Here is a 23,887-nt window from a genome sequence, read left to right as displayed (position 1 = left end):
CTGGGGGATGCAGAGTTAAGGAACTCAGAGCCGGGGAGATTCGTTTGTTCTTTGGATCGGAAGTTGGGACAATCTGGGTCCGTTGCCCCGCCAGGGTGGCGCGGAAACTGGTTGTCGCTAGGCAACTTCGTTGGCAAGATGGTGGGCGATGCTGGATGTTATTCATCTGGCTCGCCGCCCCTTGCAGTGTTATCGGTGCCACGAATTTGGCCACTCGGTCAATGGCTGTAGCGCTGATAAGAACAGGAGCGGCTCTTGTTTTAGGTGTGGCAATCCGGGGCATAGGGCTGCCAATTGCGTGGCCCCTCTCCCCCCCCCCGCTGTTTGTCGTGCGCATTCCGGAGGAAACTGGCGAGACACCGGATGGGTTCGGCGGCGTGCGCGAAGACGCGTGTCCCTCCTAAGAGGCGTCGAAAGGGCACTCCTGCTGCCGAGCGCGCGCAGGCTTCGGGTCGCTTTGATGGGGGGGCTTCTGCGAGTCCGGGATAAGTGGGGGTGGACTGTAGCCGGGGGCGAGGGAGGTCGTTGCGAGATGACTCTCCTGTGCCGGGCTGCAGTTTTGCCCCCGATGTCTAGTGTTGGTTTTGTCCTTTATTTGTTGGTTGTAGTGGGTAGCGATGGATGCGGGGGATTCCGGGGAGGATGCCGAAAGGTGACTCCGTGGTCTCCCTGTCCCGCCAAGTTTATGTTGTTGTTGTTTGCTGTAGGTAGCGGCAATGGGTGATTGAGTGTCGGGGAGGTTTCCGAAAGGTGACTCCGCGGCCTCCTCACCCGCGCCAAGTTTATGTTGTTTAGTCTTGTTGTCTTTTGTATACAGGTGGGAGTAACATTCTCTCATCTTCATTGTGGTTGGCCTCAGTGCCTTGTAGTGGGCCCCTTTGAGGGCTGGGCCTGTGGCCCTTACTATGTTCAATTGTGATTGTGTACATGTTGTGCACTGTTAGTCTTTGTAACGTTCTGTAATGTCTTCCATGTGGATGGGTGACTATGGTCACCTCACTGACCGGGTTTAGCAGGGAGAGGGGTGAGAGCCCCGATCCCATTGCACGTCGACTTTGGGAAGTCCAGGGAGAGCTAGTAGCCCGGCTCCCCTTGATGCCCTTTCTGGGCAAGGGAATGTTCTCTCCAGGGGGGGGGGGAATACCGGTAGTGTCCTCTTGGGGGATGTGTCCTTTTCAGGACGCCGGTCGGGTATCCACCGTGAAGTTATGCGTGAGCGGTTCCGCGGTGGATAATACCCATACGACCAGGGGCTTCAGTCAGGTTTTAGGTCGGTCCCCCGTCCGAAAATCCCTCGGGATAGGGCGGGAATCCATCACGAAGCCTCCTGGCCCTCCCTCAGGGGTCAGGACGGCGAAGTTTGGTTTTGGCAAATTTTCTAACTAAAAAAAAAAAAAATTATATTTGTTCATAATATTGATTAACTTGCTGAAAATAAATGACGGTTAGTACTCGGTTCAATTAATTTTTAAACTACATAATTGAAGAAGTATTCAACAAGAATTGTCATTTAATTCAAAGTATTTTTTTTTTATTATTTTATTCAACATTATAATTATTTATAACGGTTAAGATTTTATTTTTGTGGTAAGGTAATTATTATAACTAATAATTCCCTCAATTAGGAGCGGCGTGTCAGGAAATATATAAGTAATTCGATTCAATAGCAGTTATAAAGGCTTTAATACGAGATGGTCGATCTTACAGGATACAAACAAGTCAAGGAGATTCGCGTGTTATTATGTCGGCTGATCCCGAGCGACTAACTCATTTTGTATCGAACCGTCGCGCAAGGAAATCGTTCCCCGCGCAATCGATCCGCGCATCGCTAAATCATGATCACGCACATCTTATTGTTTAAATATTCTCACCGTCTACATTTTACATATTTTTTAACAATTACAACAAGATTAAAGATGTTTTCAACAACTTTTATTTAATTAAAGATACTATTCTTTAATTTGATTTACTTATTAAAATTGTTGTCAATTTGATTCAGATTTAACTCGATTTTTTAATTGTTACAAAATCAAAATTTTTCAACAATATCAATTTTCACTTAAAAAAAAAGAAAAAAAAATAATTATTATTTACCATTAGTTCTTTATTCGATAATAACAATTCTAGAAAAAAAAACAAGTTACATTCACTCAAGATAACTAAATAAAGGTTTTAAAATGAATAACTTAATAATTACATTTAACGTTTTAAAATAAAAAAAATAAATAAATAAAAGCTTAGTATCGTTTTAAATGATTGACATTAAATAGAAATTGAAAGATCGCGTTTTAAAATATCGCAATGCGTTTTATAAATCGTCTTCAGTTTCTTAATAAAAAATATTGAAATACGACGTGTCAGTACCTTACATAATGATTCGTACATTATGTTTTAAAGTTTGAAATAATTAATTATCGCTTTAAATAGTTGTAATTATTTAAAAAATAAATAATCGGGCTTTAAAATGTGGCAATATGTTCTTTAAATTCTTTTAAGTTTGCTAATAAAAAAAAATATATTGAAATACGACGTGTCATTATACCTAACATAATAATTCGAATATTGAATCCTATATAAAATTTGAAAGAAGTAATAATTGCTTTAAGTAACTCAAACTTATTGAAAAATGAAAGAGCGAGCTTCAAAATATGGGAATACGTTCTGTAAATCGCCCTCAGTTTGATAATGAAAAAAAAAAAAATAGGGAAGGATTACGTGTCGATATCTGACGTAATGTTTCGTACATTGGGTCCTAAAATTTGATATAATTAATTGTTGCTTTAAATAATTGAAATTAATTAAAAAATGAAAATTCGGGCTTTAAAATATGGGAATAAGTCCTTTATAAATGGTCCTCGCAGTTTAATTAATAATTTTAAAAAATATTGAAATATGATGTGTCAATACCTAACATATTAGTAATTCGTACATTGGGTCTTAATATTTGGAAAAATGTATTAATATTATTATTATTATGATTATTATTGTTATAATTATTAATAATTATTATTATTATTATATTATTATTATATTATTATTATATTATTATTATTTTTATTATTATTAATTGATTATTGATTCAAATTAATTGAGAAATTAATGATAGGGCTTCAAAATATGGGAATACGTTCTATAAATCGACCTCAGTCTATGGTCAAACTGATAATTCATTCAACCCGCATGCGCAAGTACGATAGTCCGCCTGACTGACACAGTCATAGACTCAGGACTCAGTGGTGTTACGAATTCAAGATGGCAAGTACGGTGAACGAAATTGCGGCACAAGCGACGGAAAATTTTACCGAGTATCGAAATGCGTCAACTGGAAGGGATCCATCGACACCCGAGGGAATAGCAATTGCTTACGGTAGTCTCATTATTATGGCCATTTTACCGATTTTTTTCGGTAGCTATCGTTCGGTCAAACATCACAAGGAACAGCAGGTTAGCCACGTACTTTGACATATGTTTAACGCACACGTTTTCATTACATTTCTCCGTTATTCGTTCCTTCGTCAATGAGAGAGAGAGAGAGAGATATAGCAAAAATCCACAATTAAATTTTTCGTTAAGATTTGTAATGATTAGTTATTTCTTATTTCAAACTGTAATTAATTATTATTCATTTCTGTAAATATTAATGTGGTTTCATTCTACGCCGATTAACCACACGAATTGAATATATTACTCGTAATTATATAAAAAAGTATGTCAGTGTAATCATAAACGTTTTCATATTTTCAATTTGTTGTATTGTTCTTTGCAGCAACAGTATAAAGCCAGTGGCGAGCAACCTGATACCATGTCCCGTAGAGAGGCTGCTATGTTTCCTCTAATCTCCAGTGTTACATTAGTTGGCTTGTATATATTGTATAAGGTAACTATTACATAAGATATTACACGTATGTATCTATAAAAATTATTATATTTTAATATCATGAAATGTTACCTGAAATTATTTTCCAGGTATTTGCAAAAGAATATGTTAATTTGATATTGGCAGCATATTTTTTCTTCCTTGGCATTTTAGCATTGTGTCATCTTACCAGGTAATTTGAGTAAAATTTCCAAAACTAATTAGAAAACCTTAAATATTCTTTGTAATAATTTCATTATCGAGCTTGTCTCTATTGTTCAAACATTCATGATATTTAAGTATAATTAATTTCAAGAATTGCAAAATTTTAGCCCATTAATCTCATCGTTGGTACCTGCAGCGATTCCAAAAACACAATATCACATTTTATTTACAAAAGGAAAGGATGATAAAGAAGAACATATAATTAATTACAAATTTAATCTACACGACATTGTTTGTCTCATTTGCTGCTCGCTCGTTGGTGCTTGGTATCTTTTAAAAAAGGTAAGCGTTAAAAGAATACTAATTAAATTTAGATCTTATACATTATTTAGATTTTATACATTTATAATTAAAAATTATATTTTAAATTAACACATTTTATATTTTTTTCCTTATTTTTATGTTCTTTCTTTTTCAGCACTGGATAGCTAATAATTTATTTGGTATAGCATTTGCTATAAATGGAGTCGAATTATTACATCTTAACAATGTTGTGACTGGATGCATTTTGCTCTGTGGTCTTTTATTTTACGATGCCTTTTGGGTATTTGGTACAGATGTTATGGTAACAGTTGCCAAATCCTTTGAAGTACCCATTAAACTCGTCTTTCCACAAGATCTCTTAGAAAATGGCTTGAACGCCGACAATTTTACCATGCTGGGATTGGGTGACATTGTATTGCCTGGTATCTTTATCGCGTTACTACTGCGGTTTGATAACAGTCTCAGTAGGAAGACAAATGTCTACTTCTATTCGACGTTCTTCGCATACTTCATGGGATTACTCGCCACCATGATGATCATGCACTTATTTGATCACGCACAACCTGCTTTATTATATTTAGTACCCGCGTGTGTAGGCACGCCGTTGCTCTTGGCATTAGTCAAAGGAGATCTCAAGGCATTGTTCTCGTAAGTATCTCTTCATTCTACCATGTATTTGTTGTGTCACATTTGTTGCTTATATTTAAAATACATATATTTATATGCAACATTTTCCACTGTTTCAGATATGAAGATCATCCATCGCAACCTACAAATGGAACGCAGCAATCGGAACAAACGCAAGTAGAAGCAAAAAAGGATAAATAATACAATATATTAATTAATAACGCAAAAATATTATGTTAAATCCGCGACATTATTACCGCGCTATAATTTTCCGAATTCTTACAAATGGAAAATAAGAAATAAAAAAAAAGAATTCACGGTTCATGCTCAAAACGTACAATCACGCATTGTGCGAAGTACAATAGCCTGTAACTGTGCTGTGCATACACATAAATTGCAAGATATATAAATACGATAATACGAGTCTTACAGTAGTTAACACTCGCGAATATATCGTTTCGATCGCGAAAACAAATTTAACGGTAGCAAATATAATTATAATAATAATCAAGGGTTCGCCGTTTCGTTTGCATATATCAGAAATTGTTATCACTCATGTATGGTATCGATGGAAAACGTTCCGAGATACTGAATGGAAAGGCACTGATATCGGGAAGATATCAAATTCTAAGTAATACAGAGTTTCACTATTTTATAATATATATTATAAAATAATAAAACTCTGTATAAAAATACTTCCAACTGTTGCTTTATACTTTCTACATAATAATGTGTACAATAGACTGCTATACAAAAGTCTGTCTGTGAATGTTACGGTCCATTTTACATTCTAAAAACTAATTCAGAATTAAGTTTCAGTTATATATAATTTTTACTATTAGCGTTCTATTCAGAATTTATCTTTGTGATTAACGACCATGTGTGAGTGATAATCATGAATTGTGAATGTAAAAATGACTTTTTTCCAATATATTAAACAAATCAATATAAAACAGATATGTGAAGAGATTTCCTTATATTTAAAAATTCATAATAAAATATTAAAAAATACAAAATTATGCTATATTCATATACAAATATCCTTATTTATTTGCGAAATGTCTATCACATGGATATTTATTATTAGTGAACACATTTTCTATTCGTAAATGTAATGTATGTACAAAAATTAAAAATCTATTAAAATTGTGTAATTTTTTTTAAGTTGTTGAAAAAAGTTTAAAAAAAATTGTAACTTTCATGAATAAAAAGTATAGTACTTATAACTTTGTTTTATTCATAATTATGTATTACAAATATTACTTATAATACTGTGCAACATATGTTCTAACGATCTGATATCTTCAGGGCAACAAAAAACTTACAAAATCTGCTGTTACATTTTTTTTGTAATAAAAATTAATTTTATTATTTTCTACTTTACACTCTTATATTGTTTGTGTGAGATATTAGTTGCTTTCCATTTACATCAAAACTCAGGTTAATCTCATCTCTTCAACACCTATGTGTTAGAAAGACAGAAGCGAGATTTATTCAAGTTTTGATGTAAATGGAAAGTATAACTACTGTTATTCATTATTTCTTCACACATAATAGTATGATTGCACATATATATGTACGTGTCTATAAACATTGATGAAATTTAATATTCTAGTTCATTTTCATAACTGGGATAAAACAAATAAGTAATTATACTAAGTTATTGACAAACTTATCGACAAATGATATATTTAGGCATTTTATTCTTATAATGGAAAATCTTTTACTACAATTATAGAAATATAAAAGAACATTTTTATTTTCTTTTTCATGCTTTGGCAATACTTTCTACAGCCAAATTTTCAGCTGTGATTGGCTGCATATCTTTAATTCCATCCTTGAATATCTTTTGAACTTTGAAATTTGGTAAATTAACAATCAATCGCTTCTGAATTTCTCGAACGCATTTCTTCAGTAATACATATGCCTCTTCTTCGGTACAATCTGCAAAAGTTATTCATTAATATCTCATAGAGAGCAATTTTTTCGCAATCATATTTCTATACATTTTATATGTATATGCAACTTACCATATTTATAATATCTGTCTAAGACAGACATAGAAAACATGCCTCCGTATCCGTGAGTTGCATAAGGTACCTTCACACAAGATGCTAAGTAATCGATAAAGTACAATTCCGGTCCCGTACCATCATCATATCCGGCCAGTAGCATATTGACAAAATATGGGGTTCTACTTCTAAGATAATCAGCCAGATTTCTTCTTGTAAAACAAGCTGCAGCCTTAGGAGACAGTTCATAGCCATTTCGCATCTTATATAACTGAATATTTTTTCCAATATACTCTGAAAATTGTGTCGTATCACCTGATTCTCCAGATATTGCCATAACAAGCTTGTCCGAGATCTTGTGAATCTTGTGTTCGTCTGAAATGTTTCATGTGCCATTTAAAAGATTGGTTTGTACAATTATAATTAAATTATTGTTTAACTATAATTTTTTTAACCTAACAATGCAATGTGTATATATATATATATATATATATATATATATATATATATATATTATTAAAACTGCAAAAATAACATTGTTTTACTATTATATACTTTAATGTACTATGATAATATATAGAATAATTCATGTGATTTTTTTATTATACAATTTAACAATCATATAATGTATAATCACACAGTATAATACAATATATGTGTGTATGTATTAATATAACCTTTTTATAATAATACGTCTATATACACACTATATGCAATGTAACAAAAGTTAATGCATCACTAACTACGTATACTGTCATGTATAATTAATAATTAACACTCTACTTGAAAGTAGCATACAAACATAACAAATATTTTACCGCTTTTCATAACTATAATGGATTGTGTGGTTGTCATATCCGCTGCAACCAGCACGAAATCTTTGCATTGAATACCAATCAAGCACTCCATTTCTGCAATTCGGTTTTGTACTGTCTCAACCGATATAACCAGTAAACACTGAAAGTGCCTGTCACGCTGCAAACGACAAGTTAACCTTTCAATATTCGATATAACGAAATAATCGTACTATACTGTCTCGTCACGGTATATCACTACAGCAACTGAACATACAGTATACAGAAGTGAGTAGTGACAGTATAGTCGATAGTCGATTTCATTTATGTAGCCGCATTCGATATTCGGTCACGTGACGGTCAGCCATGTTGTAGGCTGTACAAGCGCTTAATTTGAACAATATTAAAAATCACGATAACGTTTCGTGTAAAGTTTTTTTAATTAAATAAATTCAGATAATATATATAATGCAGATAAGAATTACCACTCTTTGCATTTATTCTCTATTATTTTTTCTAATGTTCACATTTTCTAATATACTATAGATACTTTATTATATGTATATATAGCACATAACGCCACAGTATTATATCGACACGACAGTTCACCATATTTGTAGCCGTACAGCCAACGCATGCGCATAAAAAAATTGATACGCTAATCGTTTATCACTGTCACTACAAAATGTTTATCTGGATCATAAACTTATATAAATTCTATATGTCTATGATCTGGATATAGCATATAATTGACAAGCACATTGTGGCATATAGGCGAATCCCCCAGATGCCTTAGCAGCCATACAGAAAAAGAAGAAGAAGAAGCATATAATTGGCCATTATTAGATATAGAGAATTCTTAGAATTTCAATAGAGACTCATCTAGGAATTTTCTATTTTATAGTCAATCGCGCACCGAACAAGTTTTATGTATGTAAAGGACCTTGCACAATGCCAGAGGCATAATATATAGAAATAAGAAATAAAAAATATTCATCATTCGGAAAAAAAGATAGATATTATTCTCTGCTCCTATTTTCTATTTCTAGGATTTCTATTTCTAGGTGGATATTTTCTGTTTCTATTGTCTGTTGCCTGGCATTGTGCAAGGGGCTTAAGATCAAATCCACAAGGTAATTCAAATCCTAATGCAGGATTCACTCTGGATCCGAAGAAAATTTGATTTCTACAGACTTTGCTATAATTATAGAGACTCATCTTTTATTATTAGATGTCGGATATGTCATACGTCGGATATCGGACGCAGGGTAAATCCTGCATAAACCTTAAGAAATTAACATTATAATTAGGGCTTGAATTATCTATTAGGCCGGGTCTACAATAGCTCTAAGCTTTAAGAAATTGATTAATCACAGTTGATTATTCCCCTCATTCTTGACTGTGATTCGTGAATTTCTTAAAGCTTAGAGTTTACTTCAGTTTACTACACCTATTGTAGATCCAGCCTTATGAACCCGGCCGAAAGTCTTTTATGTCCGAGTTTTCCGATGTATCGAAATGCGATATATATTGTTCAATTTTGCGAGTTAACTCGGTTTATAATTATATGTATATTATATAAGCATTATTTTAAAATGCTAATAAAATGATCAGTCTTTTTTTCTTTATAACTTCTAGGATATTCTAAAAAGTATATATTCATGTATTATTATAAAGTTGAAATCATTTTATCATATATATCATATATCTATATTATATATAATCACCTCATATCTATATATTTTGTTAGTAAAAGTTTAACGCTGACAAAAATATATACTATATGTTTAATCGATATGTCGAGCAACATCAACGATTTTTTTATTGATTAAACAGTTTTGTCGAGGACTCGCACATATATATTACAGGCGATTATACAGGTAGACAGTAAATCATCCGCGCTACAAATATATATACGTAAGATACACAAAAAACTCTCACGCATTAATTATTTATCTTTATTTTAAAATAGAAGCAAAAAGTCGATACTGTGCGTCCACAGCCTTAATCGCGTATATCAAAGTGCGATCGTCATCGCATATAGTCGGTCGTGTCAGTCAACATATATGTATACATTTATGAATGTAAATCCGCCCGCCACGTGCCGATCCCGCTACATAACTAAGGTTTTCTGTGTCGAATAGCTGTAGTGGCTACTCTTGTGCCCGCTGTTTTCGCCGAGACACACAGAAAAAGGAATGCGTGTAGAAAATCATGCATTATTTGTGTGTACACGGATCCTTTTATTTTCATCTTTGAACATTCATATGATGAACAGTCCTATATATTATTTAAACTTAAATTATGTAATAATTTTAACATATATATATATATATTTATATATAATGTATAAAATATATATGTGAAATATATATTGATGAAATAATTATTAAATACCCGTATAGAAACTTATCACTAGTAACTCTAATTTATCACTTATTTCGAGTACTTAAATTACTGTATATCAGTATTTTAAGTACTCAAAATAAATGATTAATTTACGTTACTAGTGACAAATTTCTACGCAAGGATATATACATATAAAAATATGCATATATATATATATATATATATATATATTAATAATTAGATTTGTTTATGTTCATTCGTGAAGACAATTTTCCTCTGATAAATATATATATATATATATATATTAATCTTCTCTGGACAAAAAATTACAAAATTCCCCTCCTTTATGTAATTATAAACAAATAATGAAGAGTATTTTTCAAAATATAATTATAATTATAAACTATATTTCTCACAGTTAATCTCTAATCATTTTTAATACGCATTTTTATTAAGTTGACGTATCTAATTATTAATGATGAAGTACATATTATTAGAAAAATTGAGAACAAATTGTCACGTTATATATTATCTAATTTTCTATATACTTCTTGTCATGATTGATTGCGTGTGACACATCGCATAACGCATTCAACCGCAAAGACGAACATATTTTGGGAAAATAATACTTTATTGTTAGCCTACAAACTCGCCTAAATAAGGATAGCCCACCGCACGTAAACAGAGCATGTTGCGGACATGCAAGCGTGCTTCTTTAATGCGTTTCTATCTATAATGCATTTGTGCATTAATGATGTGAGTCATGAGTAAATTCTGGCCAACATTAATGTACAAATACAATCGCGAATTCGCTCGTTAATGTTGAACAACATTTACCACTTTCAACGCTGGCAATTGTTATATATTATATAATTACTTCAATATATAGCGAGTAATGATTCAGAATTTTATAATGGTATAATTTATTTTAATAATAATTTTTAGACAAATTTATTTTAATAATGACAAAAAAGTTTGTTTCCTCTAAATATATATATATATGTGTGTGTGTGTGTGTGTGTAAAATATACATTTCACAAAATGAATTTATAGATATTAAATAAGTAAATATAGATAAAAAGTAATTAATATATATACAAGTATCGAAAAATTGTTTTCGGCACTTATATTAATTGCACACTGTATATAGTCATTCCGACCTGTGGCGCAATATCTCGTATCTTTCGGAATATTGGGTAATCATTGCACTGCTGCATCCCATCGAATTATCGATAACGCGTAATTTCCTTCGCGAAGGTCGTCCGTCGATTCCGTTACGCTCGGATCCATTCGCGACTCGTAATACGTTCACTGAACTTGCTACGATGAACTATGCCAACAAGTGCAAAGATAGAAGAGGGGTGAAGGGCGGTAGCCAGCTGCTACAGGCATGATCTGTGATTAGCGAGATCCTCCTAATAAGAAGAATCAATGCAGCATCCCGCTACTGAAACAGTTACAATGAATTGCCAACGCTTTTTCCATTCGCTATCAATATGCACTGATTTACATTACTCAATTGCTTGGATTATTATTACTATCTCGGTATAATCGTGAACGAAAAGAAAATAATATATAATATTATGTGCGCAAAAACAAATATAGAAGACTATACAAGAATGAAGCAAGAATAAATGTGAATACAACAAAAATTAATAAAACGTCAAAAATTAAAAAATGTCTTGTTTTACTCAAATGCCCAGATAATATAAACATCTAATAAACTAATTATTTAAAAATTAAATAATTCCAACTTTGCTATTCTTTTCTATACTCAATGCACGAATTAAACGATAAATAAAATTATCTCAGATTATAATCAAAGAGGAACTACGAGGAGCTACGAAGTGGTATCAACTGGAAAAGATATATGGGTTAAAGAAAAAAATAAAAAATTTATTTGTTTAAAATTTAGACATATTAATGACAATATATATATATATATAATATATATATATATATATATATATATATAACACTTATAATTTAATTATTACAGTTAACTATTAAATTATTAAAGATTTCTATGCGTTCCCACTGCAACTCTATTGTATCATGACGTCAGAAAAGCTAGAAATTATATTCATTTTTTATTATGCAAAATACATAACAAATAAATAATTTTTTTTAACGCAGCCACTGATATAGCTATTTATTTATTTACAGATTAAAAAGAAAAAGTTTTATCTTACTAATCTACATTATATCTAACAGGTAATAATTTATGACCAAAAAGTACAAAAATTATTTATTTTGCAAAAAAAATGCATATGATTTCTCTCTTCTGACATCATAATTCGTGACACATTAATAAAAGACTAAGAGCCTATTAACTTTTTTGTGCATCTTTATGTATTTTTACTATAAACACAAAATAAATATTAGAATAATAATCTAAGATAATAAATTTTAAGATAAGACTGAATGACAAATGCAACGCACGAAACGTGTATTAATATAAATTGCTAAGCGTATTATAAACGTTGACAATTGTTACAAAAGGAAATTATAAATAAAAGACACACACACACACATATATATGTATGTCGAAAACTATTGCAGCGCAAGAAAATTTCGGACTGTATTTTTTTTTTTTTTTTTTTGTAAGGCCGTTAATGTCTTTTCTTCTCCATCGCAAAGTGATTACGAAAAATTCCCTTAAGTAAACGACCTTTTGAAATCTTCACCAGTCAGCGCCAGATTGGATAGTTTCATTGAAAATGGTAGCAAAGATGAGTGGTCATTGGCCGAACGGTTTACCCCCACATAAACTCGCAAGCTATATAGAAGACCCCGCAAAGAATTTCATCTTCAGAACTGAGAGTCAGTGTCACGGAAGTCTGCCGGAAAGTAAACTAAGTGAGTAACATAGCTTATTTTCATTGCTTTCGCGACTCGGGTTTTATTCAATTAGGAAAAAATTATTTCTCGAATTTTTTGAATACTATTTCAAATTAAACAAAGCTTCAATAAAGCTACTTTATAATCTGTAAATTGATGTAATTTTATAAAATATTTAAGTATAATAAAATTGATGATTAATTCACAATTATATATTATTAATTACAAATATATTATAACGCAGGCATACATTGTCAATACCTGTTTTATTCAATATTATTTTGTGTAAATATGTATAATCTTAAATCTATTAATTAATTATTTGTTATTGGAGTTGTGTGTTTATATTATTAATTACATATTTAATTTAATTATTATTACACAAAAATTTCATTCTATATATATATATATATATATATACAACTCTTATAATGATTTTATAAATAATCTAGATACTTTTTCTAAACAAAAATAATATTTATTTAAACAAATATTAATAATTTTGCTAAATTTTTCTCAATGTGTTAGTGTATTTTATTTATTATTATAGAATATAAACTTATAAAGTATAATTTTATTTATTATATTACATATTTTACTTATATACTTTACATATTTTACATATATATATATATATATATATATGTATATTTATTATTATTACGAATTTTATCACTTATCAAATCTTACTCAGTTTAAAAATACATTTTTACCATATAATTATCTTTGTTTTGCAAATATTAATGAGAAAGAGAGAAAGAGAGAACGCCTAATTTATAATTTATATATATATATATATAATATTTAAATAGCTTTAGGCATTTTTCATCTAAGTTATTACACACATACACCCACACAAGCACATCATGTATAATCTTTATTTATAGCAATAATTTTTTTCGATTTTATTAAAATATAAAATATCATCATTCAGACAGTGCAATTAGAATCATGTCATGATAACCTCGTAAAATGTTTTTTATTTTTTTATATCCTTTTATCACAAGTAGAAAATGCTATCGTCAGATGTAAGGATACAGTTAGAAACTCGTTTGTGATTTTTTCACCGTGGCATGTACCGTTTTTAGAAGGCACGCCGCATTTGTCGCCATTGGTGAGAGTCTCTTTCTCTCTCTCCCTTTCTCCCCCCTCTTTCTCTCTCTTTATTTTATATATATATATATATATATATATATATATGTGTGTATATATATATATATATATATATATATAACACATATTTTATTGTTTTTAAAATTGTTACTTGATTTTTAAAGTTGTCATTTTCATTACGTTTTTATTTTAATCATTCTTCTTAACACATTGTTTATTTCACTATTTGCGTTATTCTATGTTTACACATCAAATTTTCAAATTTATTCTCAAAAATTACGAATAGGGAATATTTTGTAAAAATTAGAATTGACCTGCCTGTTGTCTTAAATAATAATTCGATTTAAACGTTACACGATAAAAATCAATAAAGACATTTATTATGAGTGATCTGTTTTAACATATATAGAATACATGTAGAATTTTTTAATTGTATTATTATAAAAAAGTGAAAAATCGTAAAACGTTCGAAAATATTTATATATCGAATGGTGTTTGTTCGATTTGATCAATTCTTATTGTCTTAATCTCATGAAACCAACATACCGGGACTTCTTTCTCTCCTGTTGCTTTCCTTCATTTATTTTTTCGCGGGCACGAGAACTGGTCACCCGCCAGCGATCGACAGTAGGTCGTGACCGCCTTTTAGAATAACGGTATCCATCGGGTTCAACAAACCAGCATCGCCGGGAAGTGGGCTAACGAGTAATCGGGTGGTATGTTCGCGGTCAAAGCGACCTTAACCACGATGACATACTTTTAGCAGCATCGTGTTCACAACTTGTATCCGCAACATATATATACTGATTTCATTTACTTCCGTCCATCATTATTTCGCGCAATCAAGATGAAGATTACGATTTGTGTTGAATTTTGTAATATATATTTTATAAAATAAACGAGAAGGAAAATCGCGCGAAACCTGTAAGATTTAAATCCTATAATTCGATGTATCGAATTGTAAATATAAATATGAATAATGTCAAACATAATAATACAATACACACACACACACACGCACGCAAGATGGCGCACTATAATTAAATTATATCTTTAAAACACAAGTAAAACACAAATAAAACAAAAGTAGTATATACATATATATCTATATACACACAGGAAATTAAATTATTTCGAAGACATTAGAGGTATACTACATGTCTTTATTTCAAAACGTTTCGGAAATTTCGAGACTAATTCAATTTTTTTAAATAAAATTTTATGAAAAAAGTATAGATATAGGTAAAGTACGTAAGCATTTTTTTCAAAGTATAATATATTAAGTAAATATAGATTTTTCTCATTATTTTTAAATATAGAATTGTATCTCTACAAATTCTGCATTTTGTTTTTCTTTAAGAAAAATGTTGTTATACGCTCTAATAATATCAAAAAATATTTCCATCAGTTTTGTAGAAATTTTTGTATAGAAATATTTGTAAAAAAAAATGAAAAAATGAACTTTGGATCAATCATATTACTCATTTTTAATTCAACTTTAAATTATTCGAATCATCGTTTCGTGTCAGTTGTTGTGGCATACTTTCGTTTCTGCGAGTGATCGCGCATCTTTCTCTTCCGTGTCTTCAAAGCCAAGCTTTTAATCACTTTAACTTTTAAAAGTTATACATAACACACACACGCGCGCATACTTTATGAATAGAGATGCACAAAAATAATGTCCATATATATACGTAATTATATAATTCACGATAATCGTGGCATATACGACAGGTATAAGCAACTGAAAAAAGTAACGTGTAATTTTGTAATTTTAAGTCTCTTGACATATACATATATGTATATGTATAGATATTATAATCTTTACAGATTAGCTACGCTACATAATATAAGCTTCTTTTCAGTTAAAGATATAAGAAATATATATTTTTAAATACGTTTTATTATTCTCTTTCTTATGGATATACGTTATAACAAAGAATTCTTCTGGGAAAAGAAGAAAATAGAGATAATTTTAAACATAATAAATCCTTTCAAATTACCATATATGTATACATCAAATTATAACAATGTATTTTTGTCATAGAATGTCGTACAAGGAATACGCATCTTTGTGTTTGATCGCGCTTGTTCTGGGACAAGCTGCAGCTTTACCGCAGCATCCTCAGTACACTCAGCAATATCCACAAGAGTACCAACAACAACAACAACAAGTCAGAGGGGATAGAAAATTCGCTGAAAAGCCAAACGCGATGAAAAAAGTGGCACTCGATGATCTCGAAGACATTAGTACTAATCAAATTCAAGTAAATAATACAAAATTGCATTTACGTATTTAATTAAATTAATATTATAATTTTACACGCATATTTATTGTATTATATCTGTATAGTGCTCGAGAGGATAGACTATATCGTCTGATCTTTACGTTTCTAATAGATTATACGGTTCTATAATAGACTAAACTTTAAGCTAATTCGTTTTTCTTTCCATTACTATAACTATAATATATCGTATCCTTCGGTTGTCACGCATACAGGAAGGTAGCAGTAGCGGTTTTTCATGGTCCAATATGCTGGGTATGCTGATGCAAATGCTGCTGGGTCAGACCGGTGGTGCGACCGGACCTAGCAAGAACGAAATAGATGATGGTGCAACTACGAGTCCGTGGACCAACTTGCTCTCTGTAGGTCTTAGGGTTCTCACGGCACTATTAGGTGGACCCCAGCAGCCGGTGGATGGTATCGACAAGGTGGACAATCAGAGTAGTCCTATGCAGGTAAGTGAAAATAACTATGATGCGCTATATGTTCGACCATTTCAGTTTTCAAGCATTTTCTCGCGAGATTGATCATGTCAATAATGCGAATCAGAGCATAAATTATGTCATGTTTCGGCTATTCATCGAATCAACTACTATCTTCAGTTACTATGGATTATAATTTGCTATTAACAATATATTATAATTAATAGTTAAATACGAAAAGATTTTGCAAAACATATGAGATTTAATAACATTAAAATATCGTTAAAGGCCGGCTCGCCAAATGAAATCATAACTATAAGAACTATAAGAGTCGCTGTACGAGCCACGAAATATATTTTGCTTAGATATTGTTAAGACATTGAGGAACAATCTCATATTTGAGATATGAATTCCTCGGTACCCTTTATTCCCCTAAAGCGATGTAGATGAGAAAAATATATCGATCCGATTCAGCCAATTTTTTCGGGGAATAAAGAGTACCGAGGAATTCATATCTCAAATATGAGATTGTTTCTCAATGTCTTAGCAATGTCGAAGCAAAATATATTTCGTGGCTCGTACAGCGGCTCTTATATATAGTTCTTAATTATGATATGAGATTTAAATTGAATATAAATTATATATCTGACACGTTGAATGTTTTTATCGTGAAAGACAATTTTTCTTTCCTCTATGTGACAAGAAAATCTAAATGACATCAGAATCGGATTCATATGTAAAGTAAATAAGCAACTCAGGATATTGTACCGCATATAGAGTTGTCTGCATATATCTATATTATTTTAAGAAATAAAAAAATTGTTTTTATTTATAAATAATTTATCTCAATTCAAATATATTACAGATTATCATTGTTTTACTTATAATAATTAATTTTTTTAATATTCTAATTTTAATTAATTATTCGTTTTAATATTTTTTAATATTCTATAATATTGATTATTATTATTGAGAGAAAGGAAAACAGTCTTGTATTCATATATGTAGTTTATAGCTATAACAAACAAGTTAAATACAAAAATACAGAAACAATACAGAAACAAGTTAAATTTGGCACTAAATAGAAATTAGGAAATACGCACGGCTGCGCTTACAGTCATGAACTATGTTGTACAATAATTAGAGAAGAGAAGGAGAATGTGTTAAATAATTGTGATTGTGAACGAATCATTATATTTTCACGCATTTGAGTTACACCATCTTTACGTTTTCTACACAATTTAATTTGTCTCACAGCCATAGAAATTTGTTGGCGTTTCACCACATTTTGATGAACATATATTTCACTCTTGACATTTGCGGGAATAATCAAGAATGATTGAAAGAAAAAGCAAAAAAAAAAGCTTGAAACTTAATCTCAGAAAATAAGAAATTTCACACACAGAGCTAAGTACAGCTTTCTCAACACATATTAGTTGAATTGTAATTATTTTCAAATTTTGTTGATTACATATTAATAACTAATTTCTGATCATTTAATAACATTATAAGATATTATAATTGTCTTTAAGACAGTAAAACTTATATAAATGTATCTTTTCTTTCAAGACAGCGTTTTCGCTTATGCGCACTTCTCTTCCAGTCATTTTTAACTTACTTATTTAGAATAAATTAAATATTCAAACACGACCTTTGCATCAACAAACTTCTCTCTCTCTCTCTTTCTCTCTCTTTTCTTTTCTTTCACTTCTCTTGTAAATAATTGTCGATCTATAGACTTAGCGCACATGGCTGGTGTCGGTTGTTTAGGAAATTTTGACTGCGGTGCTGGGCGCATTTCTAGGACAGGGCAGAAATCCCGAACAGATTGCAGTAATGGCGAAAAATGCTTCCGAGGTTAGTACGAATTTATGAATGAGAAAATTCAATGACAAAAGTTGAAAGATTAAAATTCTTCATCTTGCTTTGGCGAAAACTATAGATACAAATGCGTGCCCTATACACATATACATATGCTTGGTTGATCGAGAATGTTGAATTGGAGAAATTGAATTAGTTTTACTATGTTTTTGTCGTAGCATTTACTAATCAATTTGTGTACATTATTGTTAAATCATCGCTTTTTAAAAGATGCTTGATGTGTTAATCCCCATCACAACCCGTTTTGTATAATATTAACATATATAACTATATATATATATATATATATATACACTATACAGGGTGTTAAAAAAAGGGTAAAATATTTTAAGGGGATTTAGTACGCCTAAAAACAAGTCGAGAAGTCTTAATAAACATGAGTCCGCAAATAAACCGTTTTTGAGATATGTTCGCATTTTACGAAAATGCAGGGTCTGCATAGACATGAAAGAAGGTCATTTTGAGTATCTTCTTTAAGATAAGATAAAACACCAACTTATTTTTCTGCATAAATTATAAAAAAATATAAAAAAATTAAATTAAAAATATCTTAAAAACGGTTTATTTGCGGACTTGTGTTTATTAAGACTTTTCGATTTGTTTTTATGGTTGATACTAAATCTTAAAATATTTTACCCTTTTTTTTAACACCCTGTATATACTATATATATATAATTTGAGAAAAAGAAATCATGTATAAAGAATTTTAGACAACATTAATTTAATTAACATGCTTTTACACTGATTTACACTTAAAAAAAAACTACAAAAAACTACAAAGAATTACAAAATCTATATAAATTATAAAATACTGTTTCATAATTATCTATTAAAACTTGACCACACTTCAATTTAATTGTATAAGGTAACTATAATTGTAATTATAATATGTAATTATAATATATTTAACAATATAAATTAATTTTACACATATATACGTGAAATCTGCACCGTGCTATTTAGACCATATATATTTTTTCTTCAAAGTACATGTCTCTGTGAATAAATTCGCTTATATCTTTATTGCTTATCGTGTTATTAAGCAGTTTATCAGCATAGTCATCAACCTGCTAGACGCCCTGAAGACATCATTCTCTCATCGTTCCTTGACAGCTCGTTCACTCGGGAGGCGCGACACCATTTCCGAAGCTGCGATAGCATCGATCTCTATGCTAAAGGTAAAAATATTATTAAATAAAAATATTTATATTGCAATTATATTTATATTTATAATTATATTTTATTATATATAATAATTATATTTATATTGCACATTATTATATATTTATTGATATTATTACAACTATTTAAAATATTTCGAAAAGTGCGTTTATATAAGGACGAAGGAAGAAGACATTTATTATTTGACCTATAGAGACGAAAGTATAATACACACACACACACACACACACATATATATATATATATATATATATATATCTCATATATGTGTTTGTAATTGGTTTGATTCGCTATAGGGCTACATGAGATCTGTCAAGTCGTTTAGCTACGTAGGACGTGTCGAGGAGGAAGGTCAACGCGGATGCGCCGAGAGAGCTCTTTGCGAGGCCAGCGCAGAGTGCATCGCTGACACGCAAGGCCCATCGTCAATCTTCTGCCAGCTTGGATCGTAAGTGTTTTAGCCTTATTAAACTCATAATCTTCATTAAATCAAGTATATAATTGAATAATTGTCTAGTGACTCGAATTCGAACAATTTCGATAATTTTCTGTACAATTAGTTCGAAATTGAACATATATCATTTCCGCAGGTACGCGACAAGCTATCTCCTGCAGAGGCAGAGCGGCGTCGGTTTCGAGGTTCTTTACGAAGCAGGACGTCGCGGTCGCACGGGCGAGGACTGTAGAACTCTCTTCATGGATTGCAATGCCGTATGAGCGCGTCCATTCGTGCGGCGTACGTTTCATCGAGTGTAGCTTACAATTAGATTCTGCAAAATCTCTTTGCCGATCGAATTTTTTTATCAGATATCTCTAATTGGAACATTTCGCCTCGATGATAGAGAATGATGCGAGAAACGCAACTCTATTTACGATTTACGTTACAGACAACCAAACGACATCAAAAATCTCTAAAGTATTCTCAAAAGACATCTTGAAGATTGGAACACGTCTTTTTAGAGTTCTCGAATGTTCAAACATTTTGTTTATGTGTCAAGCACTCGACATAAACAATCGATAAGATTTCTAGTATATCCTACGCTAGAGAAGTTTAATCGACTTGACTGTGCGCGGACATGCATTTAGAAAATATGCCAAGCTAGGAGATTCACATGGAATTTTGCCAGCTCGACAACTCACGACTGATCATTTTTTTTCGAGGCAGCAAATTCGGCGCACGTGTACGTACTAAATAATGCAATTTGTATAATTCCGATAAGTCGGTGTGACTTTGGCGTCGCAAATAAATCAAGCATTCGATAGAGTTTAATCTTGTAAAAATTTGTCTCGCGAAAAATGAGATAAAACTTTCGGAAAATTTTCGATAATCCACTGTGCGGTTTCTAATGAAATCTTTCAATATTGGTTGGGGTCTATCTATACATTTACAAGTCTATTGTCTCGTATATCAATGCCCAAGTTTCGCCATGCGTCAATTATATAATTATATATTTATTTCTATTTATTGAGCGTATTATATACATATAAGTTGTATAGTAATGTGTAAGTGCGTACTTGTTTAAAAGATTTGCAGCGATTTCCGGTATTTTTTGACAATCTATCTCTATCTATCTAGAAATACATATAATAGAATGACTATAATTGTCAGTCTTTCAAATTTCTAATACATATACATAAGATATATGATTTTGTTCGACATCTGAAATACGATGCATTTTTCTCCAAAATATGATATATGCGCGATAGAAAAGGTTGGTCAAATTGTTGTCACAAGACCGGAACGCGAGTTTGTCGCAAATTTCATTTTCGATGTTACAAGTACAGAAAAAAAAATTTTACGCCAGTTGCAGTGTTGTAATTTCCATGTTTCTATAGCCTCGAAAGTTTAATTCACGGAAATTACACAAGCTCTATCAAGATTGTTTACATACCGTATATATTTAATGTTAAATGTAACGGTATGTATATAAAGTATATAGTATATTACATCAATAATAAGATTTTTAGAAACAGAGAGAGAGAGAGAGAGAGAGAGAGAGAGAGAAGGGAAGAAGACGCGCTTAGAGCTGTTGGAAAAACAGGATCGGCAAATTTGATGTGTTTGATGAGCTTCGTTCAAGTATTGCTATCATTTGCTAGAAAAAAAAAGATTAACCTTAGGCGATATTATTTATAAAATATATTCTGGCAAAAAATTTATTCTTCCAATTAATTAAAAGATGACGAAAATTTATTTCAATTTTTAAATTATTAAATAAATTATTGCCTTTTTTATTTTATTTAGACATTTACAAAATAAAATTTATTTTTATCTATCTCACATATAAAAATCAAAGATGTGAGAAAAAGAAAGTAAAAAGCATAATTAGAAATTATTGACTGACAATGTTTGACTAATTTTTGCTCAAATGAGAAAAATGTGTATTTGGTACTGTTTTCGAAATATAAACTTTGCAAAATGAACATTTTATCAATGATAGTGTGATTGAATGTGTCTCATTACGAATGACCTTCCCTATTTACGTATGTATATGTTAATATCTCAGGATGTTAATTATATATTTTTTTTCTTTTAGCATCCATCACTATATTTACTAGCTCCTGTATATAGATTTTATGTATATGTGCATGTGTGTGTCTGTGTGTGTATACACACACACACACACACACAGGGTGAACTATTTTAATGTTCCACCTAAAATATTTTTTCCTAAATCTTTTACAAAAAAATGTTAAATATATATAAAAGTTGTAAGATTTCGAGGGGGAAAGAAGTTGACGCTACTGAAAAAAAAAAAAAAACTTTTTTCTAAAGGACGATTTTAAAGGACATTTGAAAGTTATTTGTTTTTTTAAATAAAACTGCTTAAATTTTTTTATATAAGGTAAGACTGTGAAATATCTCATAAAAATGTTAATTTTTTGTCGATCTATCTCAATATTGTTATGCATAAAATAATGAAAAGAATCTATATATAAGTGTAAAGAAAACATACAGTTATTTATAAAAAAAATAGTTTGTATAAAAAAGTTTGCTATACTAGGCAGGTACGTATTTTTTCTTACAAATAACGTGTTTTCTTTACATTAATTATATATATATATATACATATATAGCATACAATAAAATTAACTTTTCGTTATTTCTCTTATTTCGTAATATGAATAATAGGCTGATTATTATGGCATAGGCGATATATAAATTGTGTATGTATGTGCTATTCAATTATCGTATTTTAATAAATATATAAACGGTTTTTATACTTAGAAATAAATAATTTATTCTTTTCCTTCACCAAATAATTTATCTATAATAGCTGAAATCTTTTGTATATGTATAATGTATACTATATATATATACATCCCTTATAGAAATTTATCACTAGTAACGCCAATTTATCACTTATTTCGAGTACTTAAATTACTGTATATCAGTATTTTAAGTACTCGAAATAAGTGATTAATTGGCGTTACTAGTGATAAATTTCTACAAGGGATATACTTATAATAGATATAAAAACGATTACAAATACGCATTATAAAGGTCAGCGCATTCATAATCTGTTGGTTAGATTATTCAACATTGTAAAGGAATTAATTTCAAATTAATCAAAAAATTTTTATTAAACATTGATGTAACACCAATAATGGATTATCCTCTGTGTATATGTGTGTGTGCGTACGCATTGAGAGTGCAATGTCGAGAAAAATAAGGGATACATCTATATATAGTTAATCGAATGGACAAGAATGCTAGAGAACAGAAATAATGCATTGTGGATGCGTTGCTACTTCCCTCTCTTTCTCTCTCTCTCTCTCTCTCTCTCTCTCTCTTTCATTTTGTCCACTAGCATCTCATCCACTTGGTTAACTGGATACACCCAAGGTTCCAGGTTGTTGTCAACCACCGTGAAGAATTCAGAAACCGTGACCATGATTTTATGCCACATCAGAAAATTTCTTGTGACGACAAAACAGTTTCGTACCAAATCTCGTTGGAGGTGAAACCCCTCATTTTGCACAACTCTTGGTGACTCTTTCCATCCTCTCATAATTTTTTTGCATCAAAAGCAAG

The 23,887-nt window shown here is 30.8% G+C and overlaps 3 protein-coding genes across 6 annotated transcripts; 2 read left to right on the top strand and 1 right to left on the bottom strand.

The window, feature by feature from the left end:
* The first annotated feature begins 3,199 nt into the window (after positions 1-3,199).
* On the top strand, positions 3,200-6,198 carry LOC114938702 (signal peptide peptidase). The gene is made up of 6 exons (XM_029312746.2): positions 3,200-3,444; positions 3,767-3,877; positions 3,967-4,049; positions 4,189-4,363; positions 4,500-4,993; positions 5,092-6,198. Exons 1-6 carry the CDS (start codon positions 3,253-3,255, stop codon positions 5,171-5,173), a joined length of 1,137 nt encoding a protein of 378 aa, XP_029168579.2. The 5' UTR covers positions 3,200-3,252; the 3' UTR covers positions 5,174-6,198.
* Positions 6,199-6,658: 460 nt separating this feature from the next.
* Positions 6,659-8,068, bottom strand: LOC114938703 (proteasome subunit beta type-2). The gene is made up of 3 exons (XM_029312747.2): positions 7,803-8,068; positions 7,003-7,359; positions 6,659-6,916 (listed from the first exon to the last, which is right to left on the bottom strand). Exons 1-3 carry the CDS (start codon positions 7,891-7,893, stop codon positions 6,741-6,743), a joined length of 624 nt encoding a protein of 207 aa, XP_029168580.1. The 5' UTR covers positions 7,894-8,068; the 3' UTR covers positions 6,659-6,740.
* Positions 8,069-12,949: 4,881 nt separating this feature from the next.
* LOC114938790 (uncharacterized) lies at positions 12,950-22,275 on the top strand. Of its 4 annotated transcripts, none has more exons than XM_029312868.2 (7): positions 12,950-12,986; positions 16,129-16,348; positions 16,582-16,821; positions 18,559-18,645; positions 19,716-19,847; positions 20,148-20,299; positions 20,442-22,275. In XM_029312868.2, exons 2-7 carry the CDS (start codon positions 16,130-16,132, stop codon positions 20,566-20,568), a joined length of 957 nt encoding a protein of 318 aa, XP_029168701.1. In that variant the 5' UTR covers positions 12,950-12,986; position 16,129; the 3' UTR covers positions 20,569-22,275. The 4 variants fall into 4 exon arrangements, with proteins under 4 accessions (XP_029168701.1, XP_029168700.1, XP_029168703.1 ...); XM_029312867.2 differs by having other exon boundaries at positions 19,713-19,847; XM_029312870.2 differs by lacking the exon at positions 18,559-18,645.
* The last annotated feature ends 1,612 nt before the right edge of the window (positions 22,276-23,887 follow it).

This window comes from Nylanderia fulva, unplaced genomic scaffold, assembly GCF_048542155.1.
Source record: "Nylanderia fulva isolate GAGA-0341 unplaced genomic scaffold, ASM4854215v1 Scaffold48, whole genome shotgun sequence".
In the NCBI taxonomy this organism is placed as follows: Eukaryota; Metazoa; Arthropoda; class Insecta; order Hymenoptera; family Formicidae; genus Nylanderia; species Nylanderia fulva.
Note: the sequence above shows the minus strand (reverse complement) of the source record. Positions and strands in the feature narration are given on the sequence as shown.

What these genes read in the sequence shown, in the direction of transcription:
- LOC114938790 (XM_029312867.2), top strand. Translation starts at nt 16,130, where the DNA reads ATGTCGTACAAGGAATACGCATCTTTGTGTTTGATCGCGCTTGTTCTG. An exon ending in TTAGTACTAATCAAATTCAA is followed by an intron (nt 16,349 to 16,581) that starts GTAAATAATACA and finishes TCACGCATACAG; the next exon opens with GAAGGTAGCAGTAGCGGTTT. An exon ending in CATCGATCTCTATGCTAAAG is followed by an intron (nt 19,848 to 20,147) that starts GTAAAAATATTA and finishes GATTCGCTATAG; the next exon opens with GGCTACATGAGATCTGTCAA.
- LOC114938702 (XM_029312746.2), top strand. Translation starts at nt 3,253, where the DNA reads ATGGCAAGTACGGTGAACGAAATTGCGGCACAAGCGACGGAAAATTTT. An exon ending in GCTTGTATATATTGTATAAG is followed by an intron (nt 3,878 to 3,966) that starts GTAACTATTACA and finishes ATTATTTTCCAG; the next exon opens with GTATTTGCAAAAGAATATGT. An exon ending in GATCTCAAGGCATTGTTCTC is followed by an intron (nt 4,994 to 5,091) that starts GTAAGTATCTCT and finishes CCACTGTTTCAG; the next exon opens with ATATGAAGATCATCCATCGC.
- LOC114938703 (XM_029312747.2), bottom strand. Translation starts at nt 7,893, where the DNA reads ATGGAGTGCTTGATTGGTATTCAATGCAAAGATTTCGTGCTGGTTGCA. An exon ending in CATTATAGTTATGAAAAGCG is followed by an intron (nt 7,360 to 7,802) that starts GTAAAATATTTG and finishes GAAACATTTCAG; the next exon opens with ACGAACACAAGATTCACAAG. An exon ending in AGACAGATATTATAAATATG is followed by an intron (nt 6,917 to 7,002) that starts GTAAGTTGCATA and finishes TAACTTTTGCAG; the next exon opens with ATTGTACCGAAGAAGAGGCA.